This window comes from Vanessa atalanta, chromosome 16 (genome assembly GCF_905147765.1).
Source record: "Vanessa atalanta chromosome 16, ilVanAtal1.2, whole genome shotgun sequence".
NCBI lineage: Eukaryota > Metazoa > Arthropoda > Insecta > Lepidoptera > Nymphalidae > Vanessa > Vanessa atalanta.
Genome location: NC_061886.1, coordinates 5,221,016 through 5,246,806, shown reverse-complemented (window position 1 = coordinate 5,246,806; position 25,791 = coordinate 5,221,016). Strand labels below are relative to the sequence as shown.

The window sequence follows — 25,791 nt, the reverse complement described above, 5'->3', positions numbered from 1 at the left end:
TTCATTGGCTGGTTGAAGGTTAATTTTGCTAAATACTACTGCATGCTGAATTAAAATATTCTCGTAATTTATCAGCGGTTTTCGATCTTTATCTCAAAAATAATCTAGAAATATCTTTACTTTTCGTAACCAAACGCAAAACCAAAATCAAAGCTGATTAAAGTATTTGCCTTCTTTTGAGCAAAGGCTTAAAACTTATTGCAACGTGTTACCTTAAAGCGTGCTACTCGATTTAATCAGAAACAAGGAACATTTTTGATAAAGTTTTCTTCACTGTCGAGTACAAGAATAATTATAAGCACATGAAAACCACAACATATAAAAAAAAATAGTAAAATAAAAGTCATAAATATTTCAAAATTTGTTTATTCATAAATAAATAACATTTTTGTTTGGAACAAAACAACCTCCTTATTATTCACACTTCATACTCGTCATAGTGAATTACAATTATTAATTTTCTAATTACTTTCTAATAATACTTACAGCAATCTTAAAATTTACGTTGTACATATTTCATTACCACAAATAATTTGAGATTTTTATTTATGAAAATATCTAATGTTTATTTATAGAGAGAATTATCCCAATTAGAAAATATTTTATTTTTAATATTTCGCTATGGAACGATACTTATTGGTCATATTGTACGTAAGGAGAAAAATTGGCAATTTACGTATAAAATACATATATTTGGACATAAGACCCTTTTAATAGTTCTAAATATTAATTTGATTTAAAATACACTTCTTATAAATTATGAAAGAGGAATATTTAAAATTTTAGCGAATCGAAATCGGGTCAACGTTTTCCTTTAAAGTTTACGTAATTTCGATGTGTTAGGTTCACTAAAGTGTCTGTGACGTCATTGGTGTTTGAGCACGGAATTTATACGAAACGAACTAGTACAGATAAAATGTAATAAAAGGTTTAAAAGCGGAAAGTTCAAATTTAGTACGAATTCTGTGTCAATGTTGCTATTTGCATTTACTTTTTCAAAGTATCGTTTAGAGAACCTAACATATCGAAACGACAAGAAATATTATTTATTTTTTAAATTTTTTAGCGTTATACATACTGGACATTGACCAAAAATACGAATTATTCTGAGTTTTATATTAAAGCGCCGATTATAATTTAACAAGGGCTGTGATATCGTGATCCTCCTTACAGGAAGAAATGAGAGGTCCGAGGAAAACACCCCATATCATATACAGCTAGCATTGAACGCGTTCGGATACGAGTAGTCAAGTTTGATTAACCGAAAACTATAATAATATTTAATTGACAATTCTTTAGTAATTTGTTTCATTGATTTATTGAAATATATAATTAAATTCGATAAAACATTATGACTGGAATGGATAAACCTTAACTGTCTGTAAAGAAATAGCGCGAGGCGACGGTTCCTAAAAGCATTAAAGAAAACAGCTATTTGATTAGACATTTTAAGATAAGTACTTACCCAAAAAAATTATATGTTAATTTTCTTAGACGTTTTTTTATATTTACAACGATATTGTGCGGTCGAATATACGTTTATTGTCCACATACAGTCCAAACGCGACTCCTGACGCTCGAAATGGACACATAGACTCATTCAGAACTTATTTACTAAAAAATAAAAATAAAATTCTAGTGCATTTTATATAATCACAATACTCAAAGCTTGTATTTTCGGAATCGATTTAAGAATAATTTAGTACAATACCTAACTATATTAGAATTTTTGGTATCTTGGTCATTTATTTGCTAAATGTCACGACAGTTAGGCCCTGATACTTTTTAATCTGTGGTCTTTCGACAGAGTAACGGATAATTCTAAGAGTGTACATAAAAAAACGTATCTTAAATGATACAAAAACTAGCGACTCACACGAATGAACTTCATGTTATACGTACTCGTAGTAGGAATAGACGAATGAGGTATGTTAATCTGAACATTCGCATACGCAATATGATATCTCGTATAAAATATAAAGGTACATGATGATCCGTATAAAAACAACGTAAACGTAGTCATGACAGTTAATCGAATGTTAAAACGCCTTGCGTCAGATGATTTTCGAATTCGACTATCATCTACACTACACAAATATCACACAGGTCTACGCACACAGAGCACACATACACACGAGCCTACATTCCGACCAATAGGAACACACCAGACGATGATTACGATATGAGGTAAAAAACGGAACTGGACAAACACTGATAGTTATATATAAAAAAAACTCAAAACTGTCAACGCTTCTAGCTATTGGTCTAAGAAATGAGGTCCTGGACGCAATCCTCGAGGTTAGTTCAATTCGTTCAGCTGACAGATCTTCGGATCTCTCGGGAGAGCTAGAGCGTTGTTGTTGACGAGCCCGACGACTGGGTTTTCCAAGTTCTCGTACTTGGAGTTGGTCTCGGAGGACAAACTCACCGCTCCGCTACTGTCTCCCTCATACGTGTTCTCCGTGTCGTCGACGTTGTGTGAACTTATACTGGATTTATCGTTCCTCTCCGGTAAATTATCCTTTTCGAGGCCATAGTCGAACTTCTCGCCGCTATCGTTGTTCGCGAGATCGATCCAGTGTGCTCGGTTCGATTTTACCCGATCGAGCATTGGTTGTAACGCTGATGAAAGCACCGCGAATGCCTGTAACGAAATGTTCATATATAGTTCATACATAAGGCCGCAGATTCTTTGTGTGAGACGCAGAGGTAAAATAAATTAAAAGTTATTAAATTTAAAGGTTTCAGTGGATTTAGATAGTTTATAGATTTTAAGTCCCCGTCAGGCATTGTAAAGCCATTGGTGTCTTTTGCCTATTTGCCTTCCCATAAGATGATAAGAGTGAAGAAATAGAGTGCACTAGTGTTTGTCCATAGATTTGTGCACTATGACAAGTTCTGCGCAGTTAGTTCATCTTCTAGGAATGGCTGTGGTGGCTAAAATTGGTCAGCAAGGACATAACCATAATATAAAAAGAAATATTTTTACCTCATATATTGGGAGGCAAATGGTGTCGATGAATTTGACTTGCATAGCAGGGAGTTGGTCCTCTTTATCTCTGTTCATTATATCCTGTAAGCGAACGATCAAAAATTACTAAAAAAAATGTAGATGGTAGGTGGTAGGGATTTGTGGGAGTGACCACTCAACAGACATTCAACCGCCAAACAATACTACTCAGTAGTTAGAAGCATCACTGTGCGCGGGTGGTGGGGCATTTCAGCCGATATCACAAAACAAACACGAATAAAGTACAAGTGGCAATCATGTATCAAATAAAAAATGAAGAAAAGCTCGCTCACGATGGGCGTCAGGTTGAGGTTCTGGCGCTCCAGGTCGCCCTGGCGGAAGAACTCGCCGGCCACGAGCGCGGCCACGCGGCGCTCCACGGGCCACGGCTTGGTGATGGCGGCCAGGTCGCACGCCGTCATGAGCATGGCGCGCAGCAGGCCGCGCCGCCGCGCGCACTCGCCCCACGCCGCCGACACGCGCTCCGCGCCCACCAGCTCGATGAACGCCTTGCGCTTGCTGCGGGCAGGTCGGTAAGGTTGCACGTCAACACCTCGCTGGGCATTCGATCCCGTGGCCTGCTCCGAAACGGCCGAGGTGCGATTTGTGAAATCATTTAATCATCAAATTACTTTTGCTCATATGGCAAAAGCCCGACATTACCAAAAACCATTATATGTAAATCAACCAACATCATTCTGTTATTTGGTTCTATAATAATTACCAAAAGTAAGTAGTTAATATTGGACGTTTTAATACGGGGCTTCAGATTTTAAAAGTATATGATTATTGATACGGAAAGTATTCCATTCAAAAGTGCATTAAATTTAACTTTTTAGAAAAAAATGTATAATATTAACTCACCTAAAATAAACAGCTAGGTCGGTGGATAGAATGGCATCTTCCAAGACCTTTACGACTTTTTCGTAGTCCTCCGAAGATAAATTGGCCAGTATTTGATTTCCGGGCGAGTTGAGGATCATCAGGCATTGGTCGAAATGGTGATGTTCCATCGTCGACGTAGAGTATAATTGTGCTAAAGGAGATGATGCCCTGGAAATATAAATGAATCTTGTTAAATTTTACACTTGTATATTATTGTTTTTTAATTTTGTATTAGTTGTTTATTTTTTATTTCTATATCATGCAGATCACCACTGGTAAGATCGAACGTCGACATATTGAGAGAACAGCTCTCGGAAAATCAAAATTAAAATAGATTATCATTTAAACATATCACTTTAATTTTAATTCGTGTGCCGTTAAAAATGCCGTTATGGGTATAAAGGCGTTTAACTTATGACATAATTAAGACTACAAAATAAATAAAAATATATTAAACAGTCAGCGCAGTTTAGCACATGTTAAACGGCACTGCTCTGCTTCCGGGAGTGAAAGTTGATGGTGTTTTTAGGTATGAAAAATTTGCGTATGTCCTTACTTGGAGTTTAAGCTTGCTTCATATAAAATTTCATCAAATTGCGTTTAGTGGTGCGGCCGTGAAACACTAACAGACACTTACACATTTACAATATTCGTATAGACAACCATTTTCAATAAATGGTCTATGTAACAAAAAGAGATTTACCCAGTACGAAGTTTTATTCAAAATATCATAAAGCCTCTTACTTGATTTGAAAAGAGTTATTGGTCCCTCGATGATCAAGGTCGTGGCACAGACACCCTATTATTAAAGCCAAACATTCCAATTCTCCGAAGATCTTCCACCATTGCGTTTCCTGGAAAGGACAGAAGCATGTATTAATGCCTATAAATCAAGACTATCATATTCAAAATAAAATTTATTTTCAAAGCATTGTTTTTGAGATATTTCAACGCCTTTTTGGTAAGGAAAGGAAATCATCAACTAGCTCTTAACAGTCAAAAAGGAGGGAAAGTTTGAAGGATGTTTTCTGTCAATAAATTATCAGTAACATTCCGGCACAATTTGAAATCGTTCTCAGGTCATGTCGGATTGTCATCCCATCGGATTATGGGGAGCAATAGAGAGTGAGGCAATACCTGTTACGCAGGTGACTAGTCCCTTAGTTTGGTCGTGGTTCATTAGAATCTATCTATATATATATAAAGGCGAAATATCACTCATTGATTAATCACGAAATCTCAGGAAATATAACACCTACAAACTTGAAATTGGGCAGGTTCTTTATAGGGTGTAGACATCCGCTAAAGCCCTTGGCATCCACAGGTTAAGCTAGTATACAAAAAAAACATTTCTGGCTAAAACAAATGTGGATATAACTCACAGTTAATATTGCGAACATCATCTGGGCGACGTTGAAAGCATGCCTCCAATTATGGTACGTTACGTTGCGGTAATTCTTCTTGACGCTCAACAACCATCTGCAGAGGACGCTGTAGTCTATGTGGAATCTCTCAACGAAGTCGAGGTCCAAGAACATTCGGAGACAGGCCCTGAGTGTGTCGTCATCGGTGAGGTCGATGTCATCGAACGCCAGCTCGTGGAGATTGAAGTGGACTGATGAAGGTATCCTTAAATTCTGGAAATATATTGAAAGGAATTATAAACCAATGCGGAAATTAAAGACCATGAGAAAATGTTATGCTTTGTTCAACCCCTGGATAGATTTGAGTAGGTACCAATAACTCATCCATATTTAACCGCCAAACAACGTTACTTAGTATTGAAGTGTTCCGGTTTAAAGGGTTGGTGGGCCAATGTATCTACGAGGATAAGGGACATAACATCTTAGATTCCAAAGGTAGATGATGGCTCATTGACGATGTAAGGCTAGGTCATTTTTTTACAATGCCAACAGGTAGAGGTAAATTCTGCATATCTGTCTGCCTATTAATGGTAGATAAAACAAAGAGAGATCTTAAATGTTATTGTAAACTAGAAGTATAGATATTTCTTTTCATGAGAACTAGATTTTCCAATAACAAAGCAAACAAGTATAACGTCACTGCTATAATTAGTTACGAATAACAATTGCATTTTACAAAATTTTACATCAAACAATTTTATATCAACAGCCATTATTTCGAAAAGTCAAAACAATGTAAATAAATATGTATCCATTACTCCATTTTCGTAAACTAAAACTACAGCCAGTGACGTCATCCACATAAATGCCGAAGAGATAATGTTCCACAAGTAAATTGTTCTTTTTATATCTCACCCGTAATCTCTGAGCGTCGTCTAAGGATGCGGAAGCGTGGTAACTTAATACCTGAAACATATTACGTCACGTATGAATATTTCCATACAAATATATTTAATGACTCATGATCATAACTTGGCCGAGATGGCCCAGTGGTTAGAACGCGTGCATCTTAACCGATGACTTCGGGTTCAAATCCAGGCAAGCTCGGCGGTGAAGAAAAACATCGTGCGGAAACCTACATGTGTCTTATTACAACGAAATTCTGCCACATGTGGAATATGCCCAATACCTTCTCCTCAAGGGAAGAGGAGGCCTTAGCCCAGCAGTGAGAAATTTACAGGCTTTTACTATTATTTATTATTATATATAAAAAAATGCGTCGGAACTTTTTAAGTAGCGTCACATATATTGCATATTATTTAATGTTACTCAAAGTAGAATTAAAAAAAGAAAGAAAAAAAAACAATTATATCTATTACTATAATTAGACAAGGTCATTTATTACTCATAATTATTATAACATGAACCCTTATCGATTTAACGCTAATAGCGTAACACAGAACAAAAATAAAATAGTTTATCACAACTGGATGGGATCACTTATAAGTAGTTTAAGCATTAGAGTTTTTATATAATTCATAAGTAGCCGAAAATAAATATACTGCTTGGGAATATTACAAATCTAGAATATGAACATACAATAGAAACGATGACAAATAAAAGCTTACTCACATCGAGGGTCACGCTCTGCTTCGCCATGGCTGTGATTGCCTTTTCGTACATGTGGGTATTGTGTATGCCCATTCCGCAGAATATCGCGAAAGCCTCCACGAAATTCTCGTCGTTCTTTGTGAATAGCAAATCGTCGAATTTGTTGATTAACTGGAAAAAAAACATTATGACGATAATTTCAAGTTAGTAGAGTAGAGTTAAATACGACTATGAAATTTTAGGTTTATTTATTTAAACGTAGTCAAATATACGAAAAGATCAAGTATAATTAGCGGAATTTTAGAGTATAATTTGTTCTGAACGTAATTACTCTATGTAGATTTATTTTATGTACATTTAGTACAATTTTTATTCACTTACGAGTATTTGCTTATACCTCTACCAACAAAAGTTATAATAAAATACACATAAGACCTAAGATTTCTTACTTTTATTCATTACCAATGTGTTAACGCAGTGTTTAGACAATAGTTTTTTTCTGTTTTTTTTTTTCATACTCTTTACCAACAAAGTTAAATGTCATTCCCTTAATAACATTTCCACCACTATCACCAACAATAATAGTAACCTTTATATTTAAGCTGATAAATCATCCATACTAAAATTCCACAGATATTTTTAACTTTGCCTTTTCATAAATTCAAATCATTTGTAAAAAAATATATTAAAAAAATCATATTTCCAATACAAGATTATATAGATGATAAAAAAAGCGTGGAGCTAATACTTGTCGACTTTCAGGCAGGACACATACATAATTGTATTTAATTAATATAACTTTGTGTTTTCAATGTTTTTTTTTTTTTTTTTTTTTTTTTTTTTTTTTTTTTTTTTTTTTTTTTTTTTTTTTTTTTTTTTTTTTTTTATATAGCCCGGGAGGGCAAATGACTCTGCTCCACCTGATGGTAAGTGGTAGTAGAGTCCAAACGCGACGACGGCTAGTGCAGTTGGGAAAGGTGATCTGCTCTAGCCGCCCCCGCCTTGCCGGCCCGCAAGATGCCTCTTCACGCCTCGTTTGAAGGAACCCAGGTCATAAGAGGAGGGGAATACGTGCACTGGTAAAGAATTCCATGTTTTGGAAGTGCGACAAAGAAAAGAGTTGCCAAATTTCTTTGTACGCGATGGAATTGATGTCACAGTTAGGCGGTGACATCGAGAACCAGCACGCGTGGACTTGTGTAGGAAAGGGGAAGCAGGAATAAGGGAGAATAGTTCCTCTGAGCACTCGCCGTGACACATTCGATAGAAAGCGCTGAGTGCCGCTATCTCTCGACGCAATTGTAAAGGCTCGAGGGTGTTGGTGACCTTTACATCGCCAATAATGCGAACCGCACGTCGCTGCAACCGATCCAAGGCCTCCAGTAGGTACTTAGCGGAGCCATCCCAGAGGTGCGAGCAATATTCAACGCAGGACCGTACCTGTGTTTTATACAGCAGGAGCAGTTGAGCAGGCGTGAAAAAACGCCGCACCTTGTTCAGGACTCCGAGTTTACGTGAGGCTGTTTTTATAACAGCCTCGATGTGATCCTTTGGATTGAGGTCGCACCGAACGTCGATTCCCAGTATGGCGACTTTGCTATGTATCTCCAGCGTAGTGCCACAGAGGGAAGGAGGAGGGGAAAATGGTGACTTTTTCGCTGTGAGAGCGCACACCTGTGTTTTCTTGGCGTTAAACTCAACAAGATTGTCAGAGCCCCATTTGGCGATGAGTCCTAACGTCCTATCGAGTTCAACAACAAGATCCCTCCGTCTCTCCTCAGTTTCCGCCCGTCCAGCCGCTGCGCGTCCGTGGTATCCCCCGTGCACTGTACTGTCATCTGCATAGCAATGTATGTTCCCGAGAGAGAGCATATCATTGATATGCAGAAGAAAGAGCGTGGGGGATATCACAGACCCCTGGGGGACTCCAGCATTAACTACATGGGATTTTGAAGCGCAACCATCAACTAGAACGCGAAGGCTGCGCTTGTGTAGAAAGCTAGCAATCCAGGTGCAGAGCTGAACCGGCAGACCGTATGCCGGCAGCTTGGAGAGAAGACTTCTGTGCCAGACTCTGTCGAAAGCCTTGGAGATATCGAGGCTGACGGCCAACGACTCTCCACGCTTATCGATAGCTTCACCCCAGAGGTGTGTTACGTACGCTAGAAGATCACCTGTGGACCGTTTTGGTCGAAACCCGTACTGACGATCATTAATTAGACAGTGATCTTCTAGGTAATGGATCAGTTGGTTGTTTAAGATCCGTTCCATCACCTTACAAAGAACTGAGGTGATAGCTATTGGCCGATAATTTGCCGGGTCAGATCGATCCCCTTTTTTGGGAACCGCTTGCACATTAGCTTCCCTCCAAGAATCCGGCACACATCCTGTAGAAAGAGACAGCTGGAACAGGCGCGTTAACACAGGAGACAGCTCCGCTGCACACTTCATCAGCACTATGGCTGGTATTCCATCGGGACCGCTAGCTTTCCGCACATCAAGTGATTGTAGCTCTGCACGTACATCACGTTGCCTGATTTTGATGTCAGGCATCGTGTAGCCACATGAAGGAATTGTTGGTGGCAGCGCACTACAATCATTGATTACGGAATTATCCGCAAAGAGTTTTGCCAGAAGATCAGCTTTCTCCTGCGGACTGTGAGCTAGCGATCCGTCCGGATACCTGAGCGGTGGCAGCGAAGGTTGGCAGAAATTGCTTTGCACAGATTTGGTCAGACGCCAGAAGCTACGGGAGCCTCTAGGATGTGAAATAAGGTCATGGCCAAACCGCGCAATGCGCTGTGCATCCGCTCTTGTGTATGCCTTCCTACAAGACTTGGAAGTTTTATTGTAGGTTGCTTTCAGTGAGTCAATGTTAGATGCCCCACTAACGCAGCCATTGATCCACGCGCGATATGCCGCCTGCTTAGAAGACACAGCATCGGCACATTCGCGAGTGAACCAACGGTTACGCGTACCCTTACTGGCGAGGTCTGAGTTAGGAATGTAGTATTCCATCCCCAACAGGATCTCACCAGCAATAGCAGCGGCGCTAGCTGTCGGGTCATTCTCACTGAAGCAACGCTCCTTCCAAGGGACTGACGCATAGTAATCGCGCAAACCGTCCCAATCTGCCGACTTATAGTGCCAAATGCGACGTTTGCTTACCGTTGGTGGCGGCAGCTTGGCCTGTGGCACTTTGGTAGATATCAAGCAGTGATCCGAAGAACCAAGTGGAGCCCGAACCTCAACCTGATATTCCACCGGGTGGCTAGTCAGCAGAAGGTCCAGTAGGGAAGGCGCTTGCCCGTCAATGTCTGGGATCCTGGTGGGCTGATCAACCAACTGGGTCAAGTCATGCGTGAGAGTGAAAGCATGGGCAGTCCTTCCCGCATGGTCAGTTTTGGAGGACTTCAACCATGATTCATGGTGAGCGTTAAAGTCCCCCAAAAACACCAGTTCCGCGTTAGGAAACTGCTCTTGCGCAGCATCTGCCACCCGACTAAGATGGTCAAATAGTCGGCTTGTCTCCAAGTCACCATTGTGGGATCTGTAGAGGCACACGTAGACCCGACTCTGACGAACCAAGTCCACACGTACCACTAACAGGGAGAAGGAAGGGTCCTCCAAGCAGCGCAGACGGTGACAACAAACATCCGTCCTGACGAACAAGCATACTCCGGCTTTCGCTTTGAAGGATTCTTCAAGCATGTAGCCGGGATAATTAAGGTAGCTTGTATCGACAGGACGGAGTATTTGAGTCTCCGTCAGAAACAACATTGCTGGCCGTGCTGTCTCGAGATGGTGGTGGACAGCATTGAGGTTAGCGTGGAGTCCACGGATGTTAACGAACTCAACCTCAAACAGCGTGGGAATGGTGGGGGTGTGCACCGCTGTACGACCGTCATTTCTTTTATGCACTGTCATGAATGGGGGAAAAAAGAGGAAGAGACGTGAAGCGAGCGATGCATTACCACGATAAGGACGGTCAAAGTGTGGAGCTGTGTTTCCCCAATAAGTTGCCAGAAGAGAAAATAAACCGACCCGCCGGGCGGAAGGGCCCCCGAACCCTCCCGGTAGTGGCCGCCGGGACCCCACCGTCCGGTCACCAACCGGCACGACGGTCCACACCGGGATTATGCGTGGCCTGGTGGGGCAGCCTCGCGAGCTGGTTAGGAACGCTTGGGCCCCTGTACTCTGCCACGGGCGGCCAGCGGAACAACCGTTTCTACGGGTCTCCCTGACCGGCGGGTCAATATACCTTCCTCCAGCATTGGTTCAACAGCAACATCCACCGGACCAACACTTACCGCGACAATGCGCGCTCGGGCACTGGCTGTACGCCGGCTGATCTCGAAACGCGGCTGCAAGCAGCCACTTCACGAGTGTTTCACCATGCGTACGGTGGTAACAAGCCAGGCGGATGATTGACATCCTACCACCAGATGAGCAGATGGTCGCTCAGATGTCCCTTAGTCGCCTCTTACGACACCCATGGGAGAGAGAGGGGCAGTGAATTGTATTCTTACTCCGTCACTGCACGGAGTAACTACTGAATTTCTTGGCGGTTCATCTCGGTAGAATCTACATTCCGCATAGCTTCATTTAATTTAGTTTGTAAAATGAAGATAAAAAAGTGCTTGTAAATGCCTGGTTGAATGAGTTATATTTTGATTTTATTTTGTTTTAAGGCCATAATTTCAACCACAATCGTTATAGGGGAATTAATATTATATTAACATATTTTATGGATAGAATATACATTTCTATTCTTATTGTTATTTTTTTTAATGGTAACACAAAAACTCGTCAACACAAAAACAGAGAAACAAGAAAACATGTATTCCGGAGACAGATATTCCGGACATAAAGTTAACATGAAAAAGTAAAATACCAAAGAAAAAGGCAAAATTTTTGTGCCTATCGCCTAAATATCAAATACTCAAAAAAAATCGTACTAAATGATACTTATACGTATGATGACATTACTGTATATTAAATATTACAAAACTTTTTTACAAAAGAGAGGCTTAAAATTAGTTCATTTATAAAAAAAAAAAACTTTATTTTTCCCATGACTAATGAATAAAATGTCAACCTGCAAGGGAGAACAATGACTAATATTCTCATCGCTGTTATTTAAACAAAACATTCACGAGAAAATTGGAACAACGAAATTTACATCCGACCTATATCTCGACAATACGCAGTTTTGATAAAAAGCAAATTTCCCGAGGGTAACGAATATATTATCCTACCAAAAATTACCTCGAAACTCGTCTTCGGTCTAATTAAAAATACTAACGACAGAATTCTCGACAACTGAAACACGATGCGCTAATTCCAGCTGAATATACCGGGGCGTGTTCAGGGAAGTTAATTAGTAAAACGAGCGACGTCGTCAAACGTGACACGATAAAACGACTCATAGGTTTCCATAAACGGTAACACGATACTCGCGACGATCATTACCTGAGCCAGATACATAACGCGTTTGCTCTTAGTGGTTTGAATATACTAACGTCATCATGAAGATTCTATTATTATTTTTTAAACGGTAACGTGATAGTTTACGTTTAATTTATTTAGTAAACGCTTTATTATATTCGTATGTATCAGAAATAAAATTGATAAAACATAAAATGAAAGAGAGCTAAGTACGTACATAAGGCATGTTTATCTTGACGACAAACTATCAAACAATCTTGACGATCAAACGGACCACCTGTTGGTAAGTGATCATCACAGCCCTTTAACATTGGTGGCGGAAGATATTTTACCAATTCGTTACATTGTCAATTCGCCATTTATAAGCCCGGAACACAACAATACTAAGTATTGCTGATTGGTGGTAGAAAATTTGATAAGTGAATGGTACCTGTCTAGACCGGGTTTAGACAAAGCCCTACCCCACTAGTAAAACTCTTGAACATACAACTTTCAGCAGCCAAGCAAGGAGTACATATTTTCTTTGGAAATATAGACATATGAGATAAACACATATTCATAAACTAAGTTGTAATATATAGTAAAAACCACATATATAAATATATATATACAGTTATATAGCCCTAACATATAAAAAGCTAGTATATAAATACTGTATACAATATATACATACCTTATAGTATGAACTATTTATCTATCTAAAAATGTTTGTGTTTATTTTTTTTAAAATATAGAGTTTATTGATGTATTCGACATCAATAAACTCGGACCCCGAGATAATTTGAAAAAATATAGCAAATAATTTGATACGTATTGTGTTATTTAGATTTTACAATAATTTATTCAATATCTATTTATATATTAAGATATACGTCGAAATTTAATATTTAACTAAAAAAATAAATTCTTCATAAATACACCTGATTCTTAATTCAAAATTGCTTCTGTATTTTAGTATTCGAATGCAAACCACATTATACTACATAGATTCAATAAAAATTCACAGCGCGTGTGTTTTTAAATTCCGAATCGACGACTTCATTTCATTCAGCCAAGTTGCTCTTTTAGATGAACATGCGGCCTATTTTTTCGAACATCTGCTTGATCTATGTAATTTGAGGTTTCAGATTTTAGCCTATGATAAAACATATTTACATATTCATAATGGAATGAACGGGCAAAATATACGGCGTGGTGCATACAAACGACGCTATTCCCGCATCGTATTTACGTAATCTCCGTAAGACAATCTGTGCTTGGCTTTACACTGGCACGCATTTACTTTGTCGCATTAATCCGTCCCGCAATGCGCAACGTAAGAACAATTATCTTTTGCTGTCTCTCTGAATTATATTTAAAACATAATATTGTATACCTCGTATAAAATTATCATCGGAAATATGTTAGTGGCAATGATTGACACGTGGTACAATTTGTTTTGAAATAATTTGAAGAAAAATATTTTCAAGGTATTCGAATCTAGTCGCGAAATATTTTGTCTTCTGAATTGCATGAATGTTTGAAATACAGATATGCTAGTAGTGGAACAAAGAACAAAGAACATGACTTCCGTACCTTAAAAATACTTTGCGCGAATTTAAACAATTATAAACATTGAGGTATATTTTTTTATGATATCTGTTGGCGGATGAGCAAATGGGCCACCTGATGGTAAGTGGTCATCATCGTCCACAGACAATGGCGCTGTATGAAATATTAACCATTCCTTACATCGCCAATGCGCCACCAGCCTCGGGAACTAAGATGTTATGCCACTTGTGCCTGTAGTTACATCGGCTCACTCACTCTTCAAACCGGAACAGAACAATACTGAGTACTGCTGTTTGGCGGTAGAATATCTGATGAGCGGGTGGTACTTACCTAGACTTGCACAAAACCACTTATAAATTCTTACAATAGAACATAGAATTGTATATTCAAATCCGGTAAAGCTTATATCTTCATGTATTTCAAATGGCATTGATATTTTTTCTATTTTACAAAACATATAAAAAAATATAGAGTACCGAATACCAGAATGAATTTAAATGCACATTTAAACAAACACCATGCAATACCTTACACAAGTCAAGTCGTAGGGAAACTATTAAATATGTGTGGAAGAACAATTCGGCTACTATTCGGAAGTCGGCCTTAATTTATCATATCGAATAACAAAATTCGATTCGAATATTAAATTTAATACAATCGAAAAAGGCAAACAAAAAATGAATGAAAACTTTTCATGTAATTAAGCAGACAATAATAATTATGTTGTTTTATTATGAGCGTGAATAAATTACGGATCACGGGACGGGACATAATTTCCTCCCTTGGACAAATTCGCGCCGAGTACGACCGAATACTGCCGAATTTGTCTATCTGTCAAAGATCTCACCGAATATTTGGTAATCTATTCAAATAATTAATGAGATTTTTTTGTATTGCCAAACTGAAAAAAAAGTACAAAGCCTATATACTTGATCATATCAGAAGATGCAACGATTATATAAGTTGTACTTCGCAGTATCACCCCGCTTTAACTTTAGACTGACGCGACAAGCTTTTATTTAATCTACTGGTTATATATAATATTAAATACTATGATCATATAATTTTTCGTACTGAGCTATTCATGAACTATTAGACTCACTTGAATCACGCCAATAATTCTTCCCTCAGAGTTTTTTATCGCCATGCAAAGTATCGTGTTGTGTTTGAACCCCGCACTGTCGTCCACGGAGGGGTCAAAACGGGGGTCTAAATATGCGTCTGCGATGTTAACTGTCTGTAAAATTAATGAAACATATATTAGTATGAAAAATCACAGTGTTCACACATTAATTACAACAACAACATAAGGTATAAAAAACCGTAAAATTGTTATTACGTACACATTTGTGTAATCAGCTACACAAAGGCAGGGACGGTTAGCCTTTGGAGACTTAATAATAAAAAAATGAGTATATTTTTTATCTGTAACAGTAATTTATTCTAAATATTCTGATTAATAATTAAAAATAAATTCAGCCTTGGTCGCTCAATTTATAGAGACATGGACATTGAACAGTGGCTATACGAATATGAGGCCAGTGTCGTATTATCACGTATTTTCAGAGTTATTAAACAAAAACAAGCACATTTTCTGTATAATCTGTGAAGTGAAAGGGTTTCTTATTGGTTTACGTTATGAACTTTCTGTGGTTAGGAGATATTATATGTTTTAACTAAAATGAAATCGGTATAATATTCCTTAAATATTTGTTATTTTCACACTAAACATTGTTGTATTTACTTCAGATTTAATAGTGTTATAGTTATTACCAGTGGAAGAGAGTCGTATGTAAGAAAGAAGTAAAGAAGTCGGGGTAAGAAAAGGTTCGTCACCTTAAGTTATATTTTCGTGTGCTCAGTATGCGCGATAATCTGCTTTACCGATTGAGAATGACATACTGTACATATAAAATCAATTAAAAACTCTAAAGCCTCACCTCGCCAGTCGTAGCGACATATCCCGTAATACCAATATTTATAGGAAATCGACTTTCGTAGGGTGATGTTCGTGGTGTGCCGGGCTCCTCGTCGTCTCCTGCCTCCAAGTCGAACACCCGGGAGAAACTACCCTTAGACGCTTCATGGACTAGCAGAACCTGAAAGAAATTAATACAGTGTTGTATTTATGTAGTTATACATGTGGTAGTCTTAAAATAAACTATTGGTTTAACTTTCAATATAGACTCCCTTTGGAAAAATCGCTCTCTTAACGATACTATTACGATATATACGAACAAAGATACTATTATTTTTTTTAGTGTTTGTAACATTTTTCCTCTAGTCTTATCTACAAATGCATGAAGATATACCTTGTTTAATTTAAAGTAATTTATCCTTTTCTGTCATCAATGATTTGACATTAGAAAGTAGAAGACAAAACTTCGTTTAACTAGTCGCACCTAAACAAAAAATAAAAGGTAAAGCCATAATCGTCTAAAATATCGTTCATTTCGATACAGGTTTTCTCTCTGTTCATGATTATTTTCTTTAATATAAGAAGCCCGGGTTCCGCAGGAGTAAGATTACACCCGAATATATAAACACGTGTATAAGTTGTCGCAGATTCCTTTCCTCAAGTGAATCTACCAAAACTATCCCTTCAACTAACTGCATGGAGACGGGGAACGAAACCTACATTTAAAGCATTCCGAAAGATTATTTAACTTCAAGGAAAATAAGGGCAAGCGAACGACGATAAAGTGTTTAATTATGATATTTAATTAAATTAGTCAAAAAACTTAATGAAGGTTCTCGTCGGTTCTTTTAAGTAAACGCTACAACATTCATATTCGGTGATACTTATTTTGTTATAGGCGATAAAAAACGTATCTGTACTTATGTATGCGCGTCGTTGTAAAAAATGCATGTAAATAATTAATTACAATAAAATAATAATTGCGACAAATTTAATTTCTTAATTTTCACGACTACCATTAAGCTCACTCACAAATTAAAACATTTCACTGTTGGATTTTGTAATAAAATTTGTATTATAAGATAAGGTGTGAAGATGTATATTAAGAGCGTTTTGACAAAACAGCAACAGCAAACTTTCATGTAAAAGCCACTTTATCATGTAATCTAAACATCAATCTGTGCACGCGCATCGTAAAAATTATCAGTGAATTTTTATGTTACTTCAAAAAGTTTTTGTAAAAATCAACTTGAAAATGTTTAACCATTTTTATCGTTCAAAGTCAAAGTCAAAAATCTTTATTCAATATAGAAGTGTTTACACTTGCTTATTGATTGTCAAAAATCTACCACCGGTTCGGAATTTAACACCTCGTACCTAAGAAGAACCGGCGAAAGAAACTCAGCGGGATATTTTTTTTTTCCATTTTGCATGTACAATAATAATTATATTTTAGTTATTTGATATATTCAATGTTATAAAATTAGTGCACAATAACTCGCCAGTATTGAAAAATAAGGCACTCTAATTTTGACTAGAAACACATAAACTTCATGTAACGCTAATGACTTAGGGAGTCTGAAATCATTGCACACACACAGACTTACATTTTCACTTTGTGTTAGGTAATCACTTGTCAGATATTCTTCCGTCAAGCAGAAATACTTAGTAATTGTGTGGCGATTTGAAGATTTCGTAAGTCTGTATACAGTTACAAGGGACATAACAACTTAGCCATAACATAAGAGCCGAGATGGCCCAGTGGTTAGAACGCGTGCATCTTAACCGATGATTTCGGGTTCAAACCCAGGCAGGCACCACTGAAATTTCATGTGCTTAATTTGTGTTTATAATTCATCTCGTGCTCGGCGGTGAAGGAAAACATCGTGAGGAAACCTGCATGTGTCTAATTTCAACGAAATTCAGCCACATGTGAATTCCGCCAACCCGCATTGGAGCAGCGTGGTGGAATATGCTCCAAAACCTTCTCCTCAAAGGGAGAGGAGGCCTTTATCCCAGCAGTGGGACATTTACGGGCTGCTTATGTTATGTATGTAACAACTTAGTTCCCAATGTTGGTGGCGCATTGGCTTCCCATGACCAACTACTACCGTGCAGCATTTTTGCCCGTCAGCCAACTTACTTGTTAAAAAAAAACACAACATTGGCGCTGCTGAAATACAATAACCTACCATAAAACAACGATAACGAATCCTTTTACCAACAAACTAATTCGCCTTAGAATTTAATACATAAACGGATCGTATTTAAAATAAATAAACTCTCCGTGTTTATAATTGCACGTAAAATTGATGGCTATTTCGATGTTAATCTCGGAATGCAGTTGACCCATAATAACATTGCATTTCAATATTTTTTAATTTTAATTCCATACCAAACATTCACTTATTAGGACATAATGATCAAAATTTATCGTATATGTTGATTTGGACTTTCAATAAAAATCAATTGAAAATAACATATTCGCAGACAGATTTTATCAATATACACAGATCGTATCAATATCAAATTGAAATAAATTTATTACTCTTATATATATACATTTGTCAATGGTCAAATTATATTTTTATTCAAATTCGAATTTGATTCAATTTTATATGACAAAAATATCATATTTCGACATCTAAAATGTTCGATAATTAATTACATTTTCGAAAATAGAATATTATGATCAATTTTTTTAACGAATTCTTATTTTAATATTCGTATAATTAGACATACGTTTCTATTTATGGAACTGGAACACATTCCATGTAAATTTAATTAATTTTAATATTTTGATAATATTATATCATTGATTTCTTTTACTATTTTTATCGATTTCTATTTTTAGTCTGTGTGGGGTTTTTGTAAACAGCTTTTTATTGATTGGCAAATAAAAATTATTACTTTGACAAATATCGAACATGTTCGAATTTTAATTTGATAAAAATAGTTAAATAAACGTCGATTAATATCGAAAAATAATTTGTTCAATTAACTCGAATCAGTTTCGTTATTAATTTCGTTAAAAGCTTATTCGTTTTAATTTGAAATCAGGATCAGAGTATGCAGACTTCACACAAGTCCTTGCACTCGAAATGATTAATGCATTTTATTTTGCAATTAATGGCCTGACATCGTAATTCATCATCTATATCACAGATTTGACGTTAACTTGATATATTAATGAAAAAAGCATTAACCTTACATGTAAATATCAAGTGGATTTGTTACTTTTGTGTAACTATTTTCATATATGAAAGATATAATGTATTTGTATATTTTAATTTTAACAATTTACACTGACTCTCATTCGAAAAGGGACACGTGAATATTTTTTGTTAATGCTATGTTTCGTTGTACTTGGATATAAATAATACACCGAGGTATATTTAATATTGGCAGGCTTGCACTAGACACCATTACTACGGTAATCACTAACAGAAATATATTTATCTTCTAATAGTATAATAATATATATACTCTACGTAATATTTTCTTGCGAAGCGCATTTCTCGTTTTCTTTATTATTAAATTGCGTGCAAAGCCAAAGCGCGTCACTAGGCAAAATATAAAGGAAAAATTGAGAAATCATAAGTCTTTGTCAGGAATTTCCCTTTGCCGGAAGTTAGTCTGTGAGGACAACACTCGAATATAACGAACATTGTTCTGGGATAAAGATTTTTTCGGTGAAAACGTTAACGCTTATGACGAAAATTTTAAATGAAGGAATATTTTTTAATGGTGAAATATTTCGACTATGTCCTCATGACCAAAGATAAGCCACTAGCACACAAGTATATAGAGCAGAAGCCTGTGCAACACAGGTGCACTCTTTATTGCCTTACTTTCAGACACAGATTAGTGTATGTCACAGTTAATACAAAATCAAAATTTTCTTTATTCAAATATGCCCATAAAAGAACTTTTGAAGCGTCATATTACAGTGTTCAATTAAATGGTTACAGGTTCGGAAAGTAGATTCTACCAATATTAACCGGCAAGAAACTCAGTAGTTACTCTTTGCAGCCATTTTAATGACACAGTATGACAGTAATGTACAAAAAAAATTCACGCTTTAATATAAATTGAGTAGTTGAAGCATTATTTATCTTTTTGTTTTTGACATGGGCTTTAGATTCGTTAATATATTTATAGAGAATCTTATTATAGAAACGAATACCGTGTCCCAGGAAGGATGTATATAATGATATTAACTTTGCGAAGTCGGAAACTAGGTGTTATTAGTTTACCTTTCCTCCTCCTATCTATACAATGATTAATCAAGATTTCCTAACTCAGTTATGACAAAATAAGCCAAGCCATAACATTTATACAATTAATACATAATCTTTTGTTTATTGAATACTGAAAATTCAACTTAATAATAATAGTACCAGACTTCAAATTTGAATGTTATATTTGTATTGATATTACGAATTAAAAATTACCTAACCGAAAAATTCAAGCCAGAAGTTGTAGGGAATTTTGTACGAGATTTTAGTATACAGAGATGAAAAAAATATTCGGAAATACTACGCGAGCGATTGTAATGTCAGTAAAGCTATAAACTAACACCAAGTATATATCCCACAGGGCAAAGACGTTATTTCCTGTTAGGGAAAAATAAGCGAAAAAGAATCCACTGCGATACGCATAGTACATGTTCAGATTTTCAACTCACACACGCACACGAGATACAGTTTCCTTGTTGAGGATATTTCGCTACACCGCTCAACAAGAATCATTATATTAAAAAACTTAATGGCGACGCCCTAGATTCTGAACTGAGCCCTCAAATGAGGATCTCCAAATCTTTATAAGACTGATATTACAAATGTATATAATGCATTGTTACTACGTTTACTTGTTTGTTTCCTCATCAGAACTAATTACGAGGCGGTTGAAGGCGCGTGGAACAGCAAGCTTTTAATAGATCTGAGTCGAATTTACACAACCGAGTGACTCAATTATGCTTTACCGATAACCAGAAACCACATTAAAATTAAGTACCTAAACGGCCTTACATTTCTTAGATAAAAACGATATAAAAATACATAACCATTGAACATAAAGCGAATAAGTGTTTAGTTTCCCGAGCCGAAAACCTCTCCTACATTTAGTGACTAACCCATTAATGTCTCTGGAAATGTGCACACATTATCTGAACCGTCTCTATAACGTCGTTAAGTGTACCTTTCGCTAAAATAATAAACCTTATTATTATTATTATTATCACAAATATTCACAGCATTTCTACGATCACTTTAACACGTTATGAGGTTTAGGTGTTCGTCTAAATCTTTGATGGGCAGTGATTATGAGAAAATTTATTTCATAGTTAAGATATGGTTATTAGTGTTTGATATTCTCTGCGAATAATTTTGCTTGATTTCTAAGATATCATTTTATGGGTGTGATAATGCAATAAATTTATGTTATTTATGTTATATTCATTACTATATCTATTTTATATAAATAATATATTTTTATGTTGAGCTATTTAGTTTCACCGGAAACGTAAAGAACGATCGTAAACCGGCGTTAGTTCAGGCCCAGTACAGACGGCAAAAATCTGCTAACGTTCGGATTGTCACTGGGATTTTCTTAAAAAACTTAATATATAGGTATTAACAGTCGGTAATATATACGTAGTTCGTACTACTGTTATTAGGTAATGTCGTGGTACGAGTACAATTTATTTTTATCTGAGCTTTGTACATTCAAATTCATTCAAAAGAATAAAAATACCACTTTTTCCTTTTATGGTACTAGAAATATACCAATCAACTATTCCTTAAAAAACTGTTTTCTTATGGACCAATAATATAAGTATAGTTACTATATAAAAATTAATTTAGAAGATTCTAAGATATTTTCGAAATGCGAAATCGTCATCGAGGTTAATTACGAAGACTTACTATGTAACTATCTAACTATAGAATCATTATCAATTTTTATTTTTTTTTGGATGCTAGAGTATTTCGTGTAACACATTAATAATGATAAAAAAATAAAAAAAATATGCCCTTATATTGTTTGTGTGCGAAAGGTGAGTGTGAGAAAGTGAGTTTATTATGGATAACACACCTTGGGAATGAAACGATCGCCTCCTGGCTATTTCTATTCATATTTAATAAATGTAAATAATAAAATAGACAAAAAAATCTACCAATAAGTAAGTGTAATGCTACTATATTGAATAAAGGAATTTGAGTTTGAGTTTGGTACCTACCCAGAGAGGCTCGCGATAATAAAATGAAGTTTTAGAGATTAGCAAAATGTACAAATGCTTCCGACAAAATGATAGCTAGCATTTCTTAAAACCGATAAATTTATTCTTCACTTCAATTAAAGCACTATTTTCGCCGTTTTTATTAAACTCTTTTAGTATTTATAAAGGCTTTAAGATAATTATCGGGTAACAAAATCAACATTATCTAATTGCCAAAGTACCGCAAGTCTATGAATTTTAATTGACATCGGCCAAATGACCCTTGTGAAGTTACAACAACGACGAAATTAAATTTCCATATTGGTTTACAAACAAGGGTAATCTGGTTCGAGGGTGAATTCGCTAGGGCACAGTTTAGAGTGTACAATATCCCTGAATAATCGAATCTACGTGCCCGGCGTTCGGTTTTTGTTATAGCCTTTGAGAATTCAAGTAAATCAACGAAAAACATTCGAGTGACATCAATTTTATTATCACCGTTAAAATCGTAAAAAGTTTTCGTTTGGTGCGGATGCGTCATGTAGACGATAATAAATTTTACACTAACGTGCAATGCTGTTCTGTAACAATTCATTTCGTTTCTCACTTGTGACATATTAAAAACCGAATTATAGTGATACGCTATTTTGATACGTATTTTTTTATGATATCGGTTGGCGGACGAGCAAATAGGCCACCTGATAAGTGGTCATCATCGCCCTCAGACAATGGAGCTGTAAGAAATATTATACATTCCTTACATCGCCAATTCGCCACTAACCTTGGAAATTAAGATGCTATATTCCTTGTAACTATAGTTTCACTGTCACACCACAATACTGCTGTTTGGCGGTAGAATATCTGATGAGTGGGTGGTACCTATCCAGACGGGCTTGCACAAAGCCCTACCACCAATCAAATGTATATATATCCTTTAAATACAATAATTATAATAGTCAATGTCGCTTATAAACTGTTCGTATCGGTTAATTTCGAGTTTGTTCTTACAAAACTACAACCGTTCATTACGTGACTATTCAAGTAGGTCAGTATTTAAAATTATCGAACAAAGTAAAATAAATCCTGAAAAAAATATTGTTTTTGTAAGACCGCTCTTTCTTCCATTTTAAAGTTAAAAAGTAACAAGCGAATGGAACTACAGTAGTAGTAGTCAGTTTATGTAACCTATTGCTTCTGCGAGTTAATTAAAAAGCACATCGCCAACGTTGACTTAGCAATTTCTAAAATTGAAAATAAAATGAGATTTTACATTAAGATTTTAAAATTTTATTTTATTGTAGAAACGAACAGCTAATATAAAAATACTACATATTATATTTTATAGGTTTTATTAGTTCAAACAGTAACTAATAACTATTTTCTAAAAGATAAATCAAACAACTTAACGTTTGGAGCATTCAAACAAACAAACTCTCCGGCTTTATAAAATATGTACGTCGTTATCAGTAGAAATTAAAGTATCAATATACTTTTTTTATCGAATGTGATACTTCATAATTATTATTATATATTAACTAATAACCCTGGATGGAATACGTAAATCCTAACCAAAGATTACGGGTCGAAATCAAAGAGCCACTGATATTCATGCGCTTAATTTACGTTTATCTTCAGTAGTTAAGAAAGACGCAAGGAAATCTGAACGTGAATTAAAATTGCGCGATGTGCAAACTGGCGGTGCGGCGTAGTTGAATTTTCTCCATGTTACTGTTTTGTTGTCGGCGAATATGCATCGTTTCTAATATACTCAAATATCTATAGTATTATACACAGAACAAATAGCAATTTTTTATAAAATTACATTTGAATTATTACAAACACTGTACGTTATAAAGAAATCAAATAAGCGTTTAAAATCGATTGCATTTAATAATAAAAAAAAAACAATAAAATATTCGAATTATAAAATAAGTCCCAAATATTTTAACACGACTTCATCATAAAATGAACTTGTTGCTGAGTATACCAACATCTATACATATAATAAAATTGGAGTGTCTGTGTGTAATATTAAAATAACAGCTTTTTTTAAATGCATATGTACCTATACACGGTACATATACCAAAATCACATTTTTTACGATTTTAATCTGTCTGTCTGTCTATTTGTTCCGGCTAATCTCTGAAACGGTTGGACCGATTTTGATGGTACTTTCACAGGTGTAATAAGGAGTAACTTAGATTATAACAATAACTGTTTTGCTAAATTTAAATGCGCACGAAGTCGCGGGCGTAGCTAGTTAAAATAATAAAATAAAAAATCATAAAAAAAATGTTAAAAGGCTTTATAAATTTCTATAAGCGTGCAAAGGATGTTTTCTTATCATATTATCATCTTATTAAAGACGCAGATTTTTCTATTCAATTAATATAGAAAAAAAACCGTTATATTAAGCTAACATTGTTGTAGCTTGAAATTTTTGAACGAACGCATCAAAACAACTTTGTATTTGTATAATGTACATTTGTATACAATTCGTTAATTGTGTTTGTATAATTCGGCTAAATGTTTATAAATGTACACGTTTTGTAAAACTTAATTAAACACATAATGAAACGTGAAAACAAAGGGCACGTTCTGTATGAACAATGTTGAGAATTTTTACATTGTTGAAGTAGGAACTAGTCGTGCATTATTTTCGACTTTTGTGTCCGACTTTAAACATATGTAAAATGTAAATAAACCACATTTAATGCCAGTTAATAAAATACGAGAATTAAGTTCATTCCGATCGAAAGTTCAAACATCGGAGTCGATAACGAACCCGTTACATTATGCAGGCAGCAGGACCATTATAGCTCATTTCGGGGCTGGCAATATTTTTGATTTATATCTATTTTTTCGCCTCGATTCACATTGCATATTAAAAAAAAAAAAAACAAAACAAAATTAAATTGTTTTGTATGTCGCCGTTTACCTCACGAGCCCTAGAGCGCTGCTCGGGCAACATTACCAAGAATTTTTTTTAGGTACAATCGTAAAGTATTGATATTCAAAAGCTCTATCAAATTACGTCTCATTAAATGTAATTCTTATCATTCACATTATTATTTATCACAAATTGCACTTAAACCTTTTAGACAGTTACAAACATTATATCATTATAATCGAATTCAAAACATCAGATGTCAATTAAGAAAAAAAAAACTGTTGTACTTAGTCGTCTGTTCATTGTACTTAGTCGTCAGCAAACAACTCGATTCTGCAAAAATTCATTGACAAAACCAGGGTTCGAACTCAGGACCTAGAGATCAACAGGCGTATGAGCTACATAGAGCCACTTGTACGACGAGCCAGTCAAAGAAAATACGTAACAGCAAATGAGTACGACACACTTTTGTACATTGGACGGTATTGGAATCATACGTTTCAAATTTCGAAATGTTGGCAGAGTGCCATTGCAAAATACATTGTGGAATATTGTTCTTTCTTAGGAATGAATAGCCAAAACGTAGTAGATACGAGTGCCAGCAGCGTTTACTTATAAAAATTAATACTATCTCACTCCTTATGTATAAAAAAATTGGCAACGCTGACTCTAGATTTTTTATTTGATTTCCAAATTTATTTATAGCGTACAAACACTGAATTAGAAGTTTACATAATCTGCATAAACCAAATACATATATTTAGAACTAATTGTCGCCCACGGCTTGGTTCGAGTTTTAGGGGTCGGTCGTTAGGATTTAGGTGTATAATAGTAACCAAATTTCATCAAATTCGTTTCAGTGGTTTGATGAAAAAGAAACAGCCAGACAGACATTT

General features: G+C 35.8%; 1 protein-coding gene across 7 annotated transcripts in view; it reads right to left on the bottom strand.

Annotated features, from left to right (window-relative positions):
- Positions 1 to 350: 350 nt before the first annotated feature.
- The window catches only part of LOC125070144 (dual 3',5'-cyclic-AMP and -GMP phosphodiesterase 11), a 230,927-nt gene continuing 205,486 nt past the window's right edge, over positions 351 to 25,791 (bottom strand). For all 7 annotated transcript variants that reach the window (XM_047679862.1, XM_047679861.1, XM_047679857.1 and 4 more), the window contains 10 exons: positions 15,810 to 15,968; positions 14,972 to 15,106; positions 6,892 to 7,041; positions 6,175 to 6,225; positions 5,278 to 5,532; positions 4,640 to 4,749; positions 3,875 to 4,063; positions 3,304 to 3,529; positions 2,990 to 3,073; positions 351 to 2,644 (listed from right to left, as the gene is read on the bottom strand). In XM_047679862.1, the coding sequence (XP_047535818.1) occupies positions 2,300 to 2,644; positions 2,990 to 3,073; positions 3,304 to 3,529; positions 3,875 to 4,063; positions 4,640 to 4,749; positions 5,278 to 5,532; positions 6,175 to 6,225; positions 6,892 to 7,041; positions 14,972 to 15,106; positions 15,810 to 15,968 (1,704 nt within the window). In that variant the 3' untranslated portion in view covers positions 351 to 2,299. The remainder of the gene's footprint in view (positions 2,645 to 2,989; positions 3,074 to 3,303; positions 3,530 to 3,874; positions 4,064 to 4,639; positions 4,750 to 5,277; positions 5,533 to 6,174; positions 6,226 to 6,891; positions 7,042 to 14,971; positions 15,107 to 15,809; positions 15,969 to 25,791) is intronic.